General features: G+C 43.9%; 1 protein-coding gene across 9 annotated transcripts in view; it reads right to left on the bottom strand.

Annotated features, from left to right (window-relative positions):
* Positions 1-8,411, bottom strand: part of Stat1 (signal transducer and activator of transcription 1) — a 42,428-nt gene extending 34,017 nt beyond the window's left edge. For 2 of the 9 annotated variants that reach the window (XR_003954298.1, XM_030252467.1), the window contains exons 1-5: positions 8,241-8,359; positions 7,814-7,937; positions 5,128-5,258; positions 4,591-4,735; positions 1,231-1,329 (exon numbers count right to left, since the gene is read on the bottom strand). Coding sequence is in view for 7 of the 9 variants with exons in the window: in XM_030252467.1 (XP_030108327.1) it covers positions 1,231-1,329; positions 4,591-4,735; positions 5,128-5,255 (372 nt within the window). In the remaining 2 variants the exon portion in view is untranslated. Of the gene's footprint in view, positions 1-1,230; positions 1,330-4,590; positions 4,736-5,127; positions 5,259-7,776; positions 7,938-8,055 lie in introns of all 9 variants that reach the window. The other 7 variants (XR_003954297.1, NM_009283.4, NM_001357627.1 and 4 more) reach the window with 7 other exon arrangements.
* Positions 8,412-12,847: the final 4,436 nt, after the last annotated feature.

Here is a 12,847-nt window from a genome sequence, read left to right as displayed (position 1 = left end):
CTTTGGGATAGCATTGGAAATGTAAACGAGGAAAATACCTAATTAAAAAAAGGAAAAAAAAAAAACTTCCTCTGCAGGCTCTTACATGCATGCCAGCTGTGAGACAGGCATCCTCTGAAAGGATTCAACGCAGCCAGCTTTGCTCTAATGCTGATGCGAAGCTTTGCTCTTTAGGGGAGGTACCAGAGGAACCATTCCTTGAGTTTACCACAAATGATATTTACATACTGAATGCATCAAGGTGTCTTCATTGTGGTAGAGGAACAGTTACCTAAATGCCCAAGGGCGGTTCCCCAGGAATGTGACAGATGCTCTCGAAGGCAGAGAGAAAGGCCTTCGTCAGCATTACATTGTTCTCCATCTTTCCCCACTGTGACACAGTTCACTTGGCATTATCTGCACAGACTTTGCTGTGTCCTCTGCATTCCCCTTCCACTGCTGAAATGGCCGTGTCAGAGGAACTCAGACCATAATGGTTTCCTGCCCATCTTGTTGTTCTCGAACATATCAAGAAAGAAATACAAATGTCACTGCAACTCAAAAACCTCGCTGCACTCAGATGCCGAAAAGGCCTACAGGATGCCTGGCAAAACCCTGACCCCAGACATCAGACTACAACTCTGACACATCTGCTGTTTGACGTCATAAACATTTATAAACAAGTGTCTTAATCCTGTTTTTTAAAAATGAAGCTTTATTTTCCTGTTAGTTTTTTCCTCCCCTTCCAAATCTGTTGTATCCTATGGCCACCCTGTTTCCTGTCTTTCTCTGACTTCTCCTTCAGCAGACAGCATTACCATTGTGCATGTGACTTAAGTCACAGCCGTAGAGTCATCCTTGGTTATTCAGTGTCACAGAACAGAGCCTGGACCTATGTGCTTTCCCCACTGCCATGAACTCTGAGCATACCTTCCATGGCCACCCCTTTGCAAGAGTACCTGCTTCCGTTTCTGTAGGAGAATTTCCTAACCTTGACCTAAAGAACGAGGCATAGTCTTTGCTCTTAGCGTCTTACACCCACGTGCCATTTTCCTCACTGGGAATGGACTCCATTACACAACGACCTTTCTTAATGCTCAGTTCTAGAAAACTTCTGGTTCTGATTGCCTCTGCTTCCTGAAGTTATAAAATCAGAGTGTGTATCCCTCTGTGTCTCGAGAGAGGCCTTGGGATTACCTGTGAAGCAGACAGTGCACCTCTAACCACTAGCGTCCACTGAGAACCAAGTACCTGATTAAATCTTTGGGCATTTTCCAAAATCTTCCTTTCTTCCTTCAGACAGTTGTAGATGATCATGGACATCTGTACGGGATCTTCTTGGAAGTTATCCTAGATTGTTGGAGACGATACTGTGAGAAAGTAAGCCTTTCACAGTCTCCCACCCTAACAAGCCAAATGGCCTTGTGCTAAGGAGCCCGTCATCACCCCCTCCTCCCTATTCCCTTCCTGGCAATTGAGGCTGTAAAAAGCTGAATTATAGTCCCCTCTTCCTTATCTCTTCCTGACTCCCAAGACTTCCAAGGACCTGAGTTATGTGCTGAGCCCAGCCTGACACCCAAGGCTGTTAAGGGGGATTCTACATTCCAGAGATAGACTCAGAGTGCCTCCCACCTGCAGTCTGAATTCGGCCTTCAGGTCCCCAGATGCCCACTTCTTTGTTCTTTGTTAATTCCCCTCAACCCCTCTCTATTTCCCTTGTTGTGTGCTTAAAACCTGGCGTTTCAGCCTAATAAACTGAGACCTTGACAGGAACCCCTCCTTGGTCTCCGCTTCTCTTTCCCTTCTGCCCATTTCTCTTCCAGGTTTGCGGTCCCCCTGGCACCCACGAATAACTGGGTCCTGCTGGGCAGGACACTAGATACAGGTTAGGAAAAAATTAAATCGCAGAATAACTGTGGGTCATAACGGAATAGAATTTGAGGATCATAGAAATCTTGGCAACAGTGAAAAGCTTTCAGATATGCAGAACTGTGGGTAATTAAGTCAGACACACAAGGAGTCCAGGGTGGACACTGGCAGTGCTTTCTGGGCTACACCATTCAACTCCACCACAGACTTGGTGCACAGCCATGGATGCTGTGCACAGCACCTGCCTCCATACATCACAGAGCCACAGGGTCTTCAATAGTTCTGCATGTGATTAACTGCATGGTTTGAGTCTACATACAAAGATCTCTGGCCTTATAATAACATAATGGCTTACTTATAGGAAACAGAGCTTTTGATATGTTCCTACTGTCATTCCAAACCTGTAACTGCAGTGATTAGTATTGTCTCGGGACTCTCCTAAACCAAGTTCTCAGCACAAAGATTTATTTGACTCAGAGGGACAAAGAACAGGGAATAAGAGACAAAGACAGGAAAAAAAGGATGAGGGAGAAGGGGAAGGGAACAAGAGAGGGGGAGGGGTATTTATCCTAGGAGGGGACAAAGGTCTGCCTCTGGATAGAGAAGAGACAGATGTGGCCCATAGGAAAATGGTGATTTTTATAAAGGTAAAGGGGAAACCTGTAGAGGAGTGGTTCTGAAGGTCTCTGCCCCCAATTGGTTCTTGATCAATCAATAAAGATGCCAGCGGCTAATGGCAGGGCAGAAAGAAAGAGGCAGGACTTCCAGGTTCCCACAGGCTAGCAGGGAGGAGGAAAAGAATCGAGATTCTTGAAGGAGAGACAGAACAGACTCGGAACTGCAGGGGAGATCTTCCAAAATGCAGGCAGAAAGGGGAAGCAGACCACAGAAGGGCATCCCAAAAGCACCTTGGGCAGCAAGACCAATGGGCTTCACAGAAGGTAATTGTGCAACTAAGCTGAGGGCAGATTCAGAGGTGTTGAGCAAGGAGTAAAGGTAAGGGCACGCTAGCCACAGGAGGCTTAGAAGAACCCAGACACTGAGCCAGTAAGGCAGGTTAAAACTGAGCTAATGTGTGTGTCTTTCATCCACAGATCTGAGATAGCTCCTGGGCAGGTGCCTCAGAGTGGTGTAGCCAAAACTCCCATTACAGAAACCCTGTACCAGGATGAGGTGTTTAACTTTAGTTGAGCATGTTAATTAGGGCAGCCAAAGGGGGGTTGATTGCTGGACTTCAATACTTTGATAGCTGGACCTTGGTAGTCAGCCTCAGGAGGAAGAAGTGGCCAAATAAGGAACTAGACCTTGGGCACTGGCTTAAAGAATGTAATCTATGGGATTTTAGCAAGGCAGGGGGGATTCAGAAGAAGGGCAAGGCTTGCCATAGCCATATGCTCAAATGGGCAAGTGTCCCCTTCAGTGTCAAGTTAATAGAGCTTTAAATGTATTATATTAGACAGAGACTTCATTAACCAGTAGTAAAATTGATTTCACCTTTAATAAACAGTAGAGTTACAAGTGTATCAGAGACTTGTTTAAAAATAATTTTTAAGTGTATTATCAATAAATTCCTGACTTGTGTAAGGAAAATCTTTTCACACGTGGATCATGAGGGTTGGGGACAGTATCACATTTAAATGCCAAAGCCAAAGCTTCAGGCAGACTAAACATGCACTCTGATCCCTGTGTCATACCTACACTTCTTCATCAATACTCTAGTATCCATCCTCTTGCACATCTTGAAGACAATTATCTTCTTTTAGGATATAGACACAACATAAGAACTATCCATGATAGTCCTTAACTAATTCCTCAACACAGGAACTGAAGTACAACTGAACTTTTAACCAGAACAAAGATATTCATCTCAATTTTTCTGTTTTCACTGTCAAAGCTATTTTTGCAAAGTACTGCACTCATGCTCTTTAAACCAAGTTGCCACCGAGCAGCCTGCACAAGAGCAAAGTTTTACAAACGTAATCTAATGTCCCTTCTCACTGATATAAACTCATAGATAGGTCCAAAAACAAAACAAAAGAAAATGCTCCCAATTACCTAGGGTGAAATGCTTGGTTGTGTTTCATTTCTGTTAAAATGAGAAAATTCTGCAATGCAGAATAAACATGGCAGTGAGGCCAAGTGTGTACTGGGAGCATAGCTGAGGGTCCTGAATTCTAGATCGCTCTTTGGCTTTCTCTTGCCGTGGAAAACAAGTCTGCCAGGAGCAAAGCAAAGCGAGTCTAGTCACCCAGTTACGAGCAAAGCTTGAAGGAGCCAAACCTTCCTGGAAATTCTTCACTTGGACCCACAAGGACCAAGACCAAACTGATCACTGGAATTTCTTGGGGCTTAATGTGTTACCATAGCTCACTGTTCTGAAAATGAAGCCTTGATGTAAATAGTAACAATTTTTTTTTCTGAACATTTCAATGGTTTATTAAAAATCAAAACATTCTGCAGTGCATTATAGTAACACATGTGAGTCCTGTATCCCTCTAATAGTAACAATTTTTAGCCATTTTTTTAACTTAACCCTGAAAACTCTTTTGCGTTTATAAAAAGAATTGATATTGTTATTTATTTATACACATCAGCCACATAAAGAGAGTGTATCTGTACTTCTGTAACTTCTTTCAATGCCCAGTGAGCGTGCACTCAGTAGCATCTGCTGCTGAGTCCAAATAAAGAAAAGGTTTTAAGTCAGCGGAGACACTTCAAGTGAGGCTCAAAGCCAGTCCGTACCTGGAGATTACGCTTGCTTTTCCGTATGTTGTGCTGCAACAAGAAATTATTCTCCAGAGAAAAGCGGCTGTACTGGTCGTCCAGCTGTGAGAGGAGGTCATGGAAGCGGATGGTCGCAAACGAGACATCATAGGCAGCGTGCTCCCTACAACAGCGGGAATTTAGCTTTGCGTTTTAACCTGACCTTGTTTTATTAGCAATTCGCGTAGTGTTTCTATCACACACAACTGACATGAAAAAAGTATAGGAAGTGCCAGACATTTGTACAGAAAAAACTGTCTGTGGTATTTATCTCCAGAAAGAAAAGAGTCAGCAGGGGTCTGAGCTTTCTATGTCAAATATTTTCAGATCATTTAAAAATTTTGCCATTTGCAAATAATATGTTTTAAAACAGACTGGAAAGTACTTAATGGCTAAAGAATTTGGTTTTATGGCCACTGGTGATAGTCACGTTCTGTAAACACATCTCCAAGCTACTTCATCAACAAATACTTTTAAGGCATTAACTCTACTCCCTAGCCAGCGAGTTTTCCTTACCAGTCTTGCTTTTCCAGCCACTGGGCCAGGTACTGTCTGATTTCCATGGGGAAACTGTCATCGTACAGCTGGTGGACCTGCTCCAGGAACTTGGAGTCCAGCTGCTGAAGCTCGAACCACTGTGACATCCTCTGCAGAAAGAACATGCGTGTGAACGGATAGCTGCAGCTCCAGACGAAGCCTCTCTCTCTCCCAGTGCCTCTCAACCTTCCTGACACCCGGACCCGTCAGTACAGCTCCTCATGCTGTGGGGAGCCCAACCATTAAATTACTCTCGGGGCTACTTCATAACTGCCGTTTTATGAGTTGTAATGTAAATATTTTCGAGGCTAGAGCCTTGTCACGGAGGTCGTGACCCACAGGTTGAGAACCTCCATCCTGTTGGTTTCTGAAAAGCATTACCTGAATCGTATCCATACCCAATATTTTTGTTGAGTTTTGGAATCACCTTTTTTTTTTTTTTCCTTCTACAGAAAATATACCCTCAGGTGTTTACTCAAATGTCTAGGCAGATACTCTGGTAGTTTATTTCCATGCTAACCATCTCTGCCTTAGAAAACACTCCCCTTTTCCGATATGATTTTCTCCAGTGTATTTATCACCCTGACCCATCACACATTCCCTCTTGTACCTTCTTATCTCTCTCTCTTTTTTTTTTTTTTTTTTTTTTTTGTCTGAAGAAAGGGAGATGGAACAATGTCACGGACAAATTAGGTATCCAGTAAATATTATTCTAAGAACAAATTGATACTTTTTTAATCAAGCAAGTAGTTATTAGAATTAAGATAGCTCACAAGCACTTCCTAAAGCTTTATCTGCAAGTTATAGTGCATTGGAAAGCTGGTATTTTATGACTATTCCATTTTACCTATTGTATGTGCGCTTGGGTATGTGTACACATGTGCCCCACCACATACGTGGAGGTCAGAGGATGGCCTGCAGGAGCAGGTTTCCTCCTTCCACCTGGGAGTCCTAGGAACAAGATCAAGTCCTCCAGTGTGGCAGCAAGACCTTCTACCCACTGAACCATCTCTTTCGATTAAGGTGACATTTTATAGTTATGATTCATAAAGTATTTTTGCTAAACACATTTTAAAAGAAATAGTTTTTCTTTTGTGCCTCCAGTAAACAATAAATCTGGCACAAAGAAGTCCCAAATCTCAATAGTGATTTTTTTAATGTGTTTTATGTTTGTTGTACAGGCAGACACATGTCGAGGTCAAAGTTAGTATCAGGATATCAGCCTCAATCTTTTCTCCAGTTTATTTTTTTGAGACAAGCTCGCCAGCAAACTCTGTGCTCCCCAACACTGAAGTCACAGAGGCATGTCACTATACCTGCCTTTTTTCTTTTGAATGTTGGTGATCCAAATTCAGGTTCTCATACTTGCACAGCTAGAACTACCTGCAGTAAGCCATGTTCAAGACCACACCTGAACTCATAGCACTTGGGAAAGCTGAGGCAAGAAGGCCACAAGTTCAAGGTCAGCCTGAGATGAATACTGAGCGCTTCTGAGGCTACACAGTGAGTCACTGGCTCAGAAAAAGAAATGTCTTTTTTTTTCATACAGCATTGCCAAATGCCATTTGAAAGAATAAAGTAATATTTGTCTCGTCAGATAAACATGAAGTCAGTTTTTATATTGTAATCCTAAAGGTTAAAAATTATAGCAATCCCTAAATTAAGGAAGTCTTGAGATAGAAACAAGTTACCTGTGACAATCATGTAACGGGATACACACCACTACACAATGGCACCACCACAATTCAGAGTGGGAGACTGTAGTAGCGCCAGACCTCTGAGGAAAGGTCTGTACTCTGATGGAGCATATGGGACTGTATGGATAAATACTTGTTTTCAAACACTCATGTGCAGGAATGAAGTCATGTCTGCTGCACAAATGCCCCTTCAAAGGATAATAAGGAAATGTCTACACTACAAAGCAAGCCGCCATTTCAAATACCATTGGAAAGGACTCCAGCCCACCACTGTGGCATGTCTGTAAACCTGAGACTGGCAAGACAGTCCTTAAACACCTGGCTCAGAGTCTGGAGTTGGCTCTTTCCTGTTTTCATGCCTCCAACAAACATTCTATCCTCCCGGTCTAGCCCGTTCTGCACAGACCACATTGTTTCCAACAATCTAGCAGAATTCCGTATAGATGGTACTTCTTCCTAAAACTGTCTATCCCTCCCACACATAACTTTCTTTGGCCTGTACCAGGCTGCCATTTGCACGGTTTTTAGCGCATGAACTTTCCACAGGAAGCTTGCTGTCTGCACGCATCAGAGCCTCTGAGGGGATATATTTTGCTATCAGCGTCCTCTGGACCCTACAGCGCCGGGCATATAGCCTAAGTGTTACTGAGCACAGAACCGTTTGTTCCGCTGAAACCTTGTATGTATCAGAAGGCGTAGGAAAGCAAAAGGCAAACCCCATGATGAACCTACAAGTCTGAGTCCTCATTGATCAATCAGGGCTCAAGTCATTCCTGCCAGATAAAAGCAATCTTCACCCATCCATTCACCTATCCCTAAACTTTTAGGTAGTGTTCGGGAGTATTTTAGATAGTGATTATACCATTAGTGGTTCTGCGGAACCTAAATACCACCTTTAAGTTTCAGAAAACCGGTAAGGGCTGATACATACTGAGATTCCAAATGCTTCCGTTCCCACGTAGACTTACTGGGCTGTCTCCGGGTGCAGGTTCGGGATTCAACACAAGCAATCACCACACACAGCAAGTTATATGCCAGTTGCATGCGCGGCGGCGTGGCGCCGGCTCAGGGTATGGAGCAGAGCTGAAACGACTGCAAAAAGAAGAAAATGTTACAGTGGTGGAAAGGGGCTGGAGGCAAGGCGAGCAAAGGTTAAGCGGGAAGGTGCAGTGTCTTCCGGGAGAAATGTCTATTGCACAAGTCATTTTACCCTAGAAGTGAGAACGGCAGGATAAGAGAGCCAAGCAGCGCCAAGAGTTGGGCAAGCGATCCGGCTCCTGGCGTTCTCTCTGCGGGATGACAGGTCACCTGTGGGCAGCAGACCCCAGGTCCGAGGAGAGGGCGCCCCACTTCCACCCGCACCCGCACCCGGATCCGCACCTGGCTCTCACTCACTCACTGCACGCAGGAGCTCGAGTCTGGGCAAATCTCTCTGCGCCGCTCAGCAGTGTCCCAAGTGGGTCTGAGGGGCGCGGTCCCGGAGGTCTCCAGGGAGCTTTGACAGACTCGGCGCTGAAAACCGAAAGTACCGGGCAGGAAAAAAGGCTAGAGGGCGTCCCGCCTCCTTCCGCCTCAGCCAATCAGCGGCAGAGATTGGCCGGCTGTTCCATCAGCGCACCGTCCCCCCCCCCTCGGCTGCTTGGCCTTCCTGGTCCGCGCGCTCCCTACCCGGCGTGCGAAACTTGGGGCGCCGCTGTGCGGTGCAAACCGCAGACAGGGGGTTGTGTTTACAAGGTTGGAAACTATAGGCTTGCGCAAGCTCAGTCTTGGAGATCCTGCATTAAGTAGGCGCATCACTGCGGGATTCAGAATTGGGGACTAGAGATTAACCTTCACGCTACTAAAGCCAGGGAGCTTAATTTACCAATTTGAAAACATTCAATACTTGCCTTTAACTCAGCAGCTACAGAGAACTTGCTCTTGCAGAGGACAGGGCTTGGATTTGCAGTGCCTGCGTAATGGTTCCCAACTCCAGTTCCAGGAGTCTAGTGCCCTCTTCGGACCTCCACTGACGTCAACCAAGCCTGCAAGAAGTACACATACACGCAAGCAAAACAAAAATGTCATGAAATAAAATAAATAATTCTAACTAATATGTTTAAGAAAAATAAAGCTTTACACAATTGACACCTCCATTACCGAAACTTTTGTCCCGCTTAGCCATCATGATGACAGGACCTCTTTGCTTCTTCCTTTCTCGCAGGACATCCCTCTGTCCCCCATCTCCATTATTAAACTACTAAACCAGAATGTGAGTCTCTTATCTACCCTTCTCCCGTTGTGCCTTTGATGACTGTCCCTGTAACTTCCATGTCCTGGAGCACTCCTAGATGTATACACACCCACTGCTTTCTTCCAAGTGTCACAGTTACCCTGTCCTTGGATATCTACTGAGTCTGTAAACCAACTGTACTCAAAACACAGGTTCCTCCTCATACCCCGTCTTAGTCTGGAACGGATGAGGGCCAAGCCATAGACGTTGCCCATTTAGTCCCGGACACTTGGTCCTCGAGCCTCGGTTGGTCTAGCTCCTGTTTCTACCTCTTCCACCACCCCGTCCTCTTACCTGGATCATTGCTGTGGCTTTTCTGGTGACTGCTTGACTTTGGCTTTTCACTCCCTTTTAATTTATCTGCCATACACTCATTTGGGTGATTTTTTTTTAAATCTAATTGCAATGCTGATCATGTCATGCCAATCTAAAAATTTCATGATGGCTTTTCTTGCTTGGTCTTAGACAATTCAAATTTCTCAATATATTCTCTAAAGCCATGTTCCCCTATCACTTTCTTTAATCTCAGCTTGTGCTACTCTGTTTTCATTGCTTAGTACAGCATTTTTATTCTTTGAATAAGCAAAACTCTTTCCCCAAACTCAATCTTCTCACCAGCAGTGTTCTCTTTGAAAAGTCCTCTAAGCCAACATCTGTATTCTCAAATTCTTTGAGGAGTCACTAACTCATGTTAAAATCTAGGATCAATTGGGTGCTGATGGCAGACAGCATTAATCCCAGTACTAAGCAGGCAGAGGTAAGCTGATTCCTGTAAGTTCGAGGCCAGCCTAGTCTAAAGAGTGAGTTCCAGGACAGCCAGGGCTACACTGAGAAACCCTGTCTTGAAAAACCCAAAATCAACCAACCAACCAAAGAACAAACAAAAACCCCTCAGATCAAATGTCACTTTTCTACATAGATATCACAGAGGACCAACTAGGTCTTCTTAGAATGCACACCTAGAGAATCAATTGTTTCCTTGAAACAGATGGAATTTGAATCATGCCTTGAACAGCACCACTTTAGTTGGCAAAAGATCTAAGTAATTTCCCAAGGATGTGTATATATGTGTGCACGTATATTATAGCCTTTATAGATGGATATAGTCTATTTTCTTGTCACACGTGCACCCTCACAAAGGCATCACAGAACTGACTCCTGGTCAAGATCGTCCACAAATGTCCCTGCCTTTCTTCCTGTTTGGTGGTTGTCTAATGACCCAATCACATTTGTTTATATTTTCTCTCAAGGTTTTCATATTTTTGAAGTGTCCAAGTCTTATTATCTGTAAGAGTTACAGTTTCTGGAAGGAAATCACTTTCTTATTTTGTAGGTACCACCGTGTAAGACATCAGCTGTTAAACTGGTCAGGGGAAAGCCTGTCTCACTATGTCTCAATCCTCCTCAAAGAACTACAGGCCACTGAGGAAACCTGGGAGCCGGAGTGCTCTTACCCAGGGAAGAGCGCGGCAATTTGTTATCCGGTGCCCCAAATGTCAGCTCTAAAAATATACAAACAAGTAGCACTATGCTAAAAGAAGAGATTCTCCTTAAGCTATGCACGTATAAGAACAATTAGTGAAAAAGGAAGGTCATGCTTGTGAAGGAGAGCAGGGAGGGGCAGATGGGAGAGCCTGGAGAGAAGAAAAAGAGAAATGTTCTAAGTATATTATATTCTCAAAGTTTAGAAGGTAAAACATGTAAACTAAAGCAAACAAAGAGTAACCACACCAAAACCAAAACAGAAACCTAGAAGAAAGAAATTTGTAAACACAGGATATTATCATACAACGTTGGACTTGGGAAACCGAATCTTTGTCACAATATCAAGTAGGCAAAAGATACAACACTAAAAAACACAATGCCATGTCTGGTGAATTATCATTTTTCTAATTTTTTTCCTTTTCTTCCTAAAGTCTCATGGGTTTACTGAGAGTAGAGCAGTTCTCTCTGTGTTCTGCCTCGGGCTTATGACTTCTTCCAGAAGTCCTGATGCCTAAAACTTACCACATTCTCTGGCATCTGTTTGCTCTTGTTTGCTTCTTCCCTGTGCCAAGAAATGGTGCAGCTGCTCCCACAACCTGATCCAGGAAAGAGAAGCTCATGGAACCCTCTAGAGCCTGCCACCTGGAGAACGGTCCAGTGTTGGCTTCCACTGTGTCTCTGTGAGGTCCCCTCCACTCCCCTGAAATGGCTACTTGACAAATGACAAAACAATCATTCTAAATAACCTTAAAAGATTGGGATGCTGCTAGGCTTCTTACCCGGGCTGTAAATTTAAAACTGCAAATACAAAGACTCGCATTGGATTTGAAAAAGAAGGTCAAGACATGACAAGAGTCCCTATAGTTACTAGAAATCAACCAGAAACATCAGGTAAAAAGAAAGTTATGATTTACTGTGCCTGAAGTGGTATGGACACAAAAGAAAGTCGTGGTGATGAGAACCTAGGAACCACGTTGTATAAGGAGTAACGGAGGCACTGGAATGACTCCAACACATGATGTTACAGGGGAAGACTCAGAACCATTCTAAATCTCTCATTTAGTGAACATTTATTTTTTTCTTGTGGGGGGGGGGGAAGCCCAAGATCATTGCTATTACTTATTCACCACTTCTTGTATTCCACGCTTACTCACTTATATTGATTATATCTATCTGATTGTGCAAAGCATTTATAGTAACACATATTCACAGTAACTAGGAATATATATATATATATATATACATATATATATATATATATATATATATATATATATATTAATGCAGCCAGGCAAGGCAAATGTCTAGATACTATCATTTACACAGTCCTACCAAGGACTGTGCAGGAAGGATCTTCTGGTCCACACTTTCAGCAGTGGCCATGGTCTTGTCTTCTCTGTCATCTACACCTCTCTGGAATGTGACTGTGTACTTCCTTAGCAGATGGAGAGAACCCTTCCTTTAACCTTTGAATCCAGGGCTGACTGGTGACTTGTTTTGAACAATATCAGGCATCGTGTCATTACAGATCTAGCATTACAGAGTCTCAGAGTCCTGCCACGTCTGGAGCAGTCGGGCTAGCCTTTTGAGGAGTAGAGGATGACTATGTGGGTCAATGGTGTTGGGTCCATACTGTTCTCCAGGCTTAGGCCTTAGATTTGTGAGAAAACTCAGGCAAGATCTGACAGGCGTGACTCAGTGGAGCACAATTCTGCTCCCCACCATTGCTAGTCTCACTAGCAATATTAAATATTAAATGGCTGCCTTGCCACAGTGGGTTGGAGGGTGAGGTGCATGTGTTGTACACGTGCTATAAACCAGATCACTGAGACAGATCTTACAGCGGTGGTGCTGGGGGTAGGGAGTGGAGGGTGGGCGGCAGAACATCCAAGAACTGAATTCTAAAATGAAAACTCCCAAGTGGAACAGCCCTAGTCCCCTCCCCACAGCCTCCCCACAGCCTCCCCACAGCCTCCTGAAGCATCTCTTTAAGGAACACCTTATACTGTGTGTGTAAGACACCCTCATCCACAGAACTTGTTAGATCTGGGATCTTTCTTCTTCCACCCTGTGGCAGCTAAATAGCCAACAAATAAACTTATGGTAAAATGTTTACAGACTTCCCCTTGCTTCTCATCTGGCATGTTCTAATTTAGCTATACCTTCTTGTTAGTAATATTGCTATAATCAAAATGTCTATCTACTGGAATTTCTAAGAATGCCTGCCACTGCCTTCTCACCCTCC

Source organism: Mus musculus, chromosome 1 (genome assembly GCF_000001635.26).
Source record: "Mus musculus strain C57BL/6J chromosome 1, GRCm38.p6 C57BL/6J".
Classification (NCBI taxonomy): Eukaryota; Metazoa; Chordata; class Mammalia; order Rodentia; family Muridae; genus Mus; species Mus musculus.
Note: the sequence above shows the minus strand (reverse complement) of the source record. Positions and strands in the feature narration are given on the sequence as shown.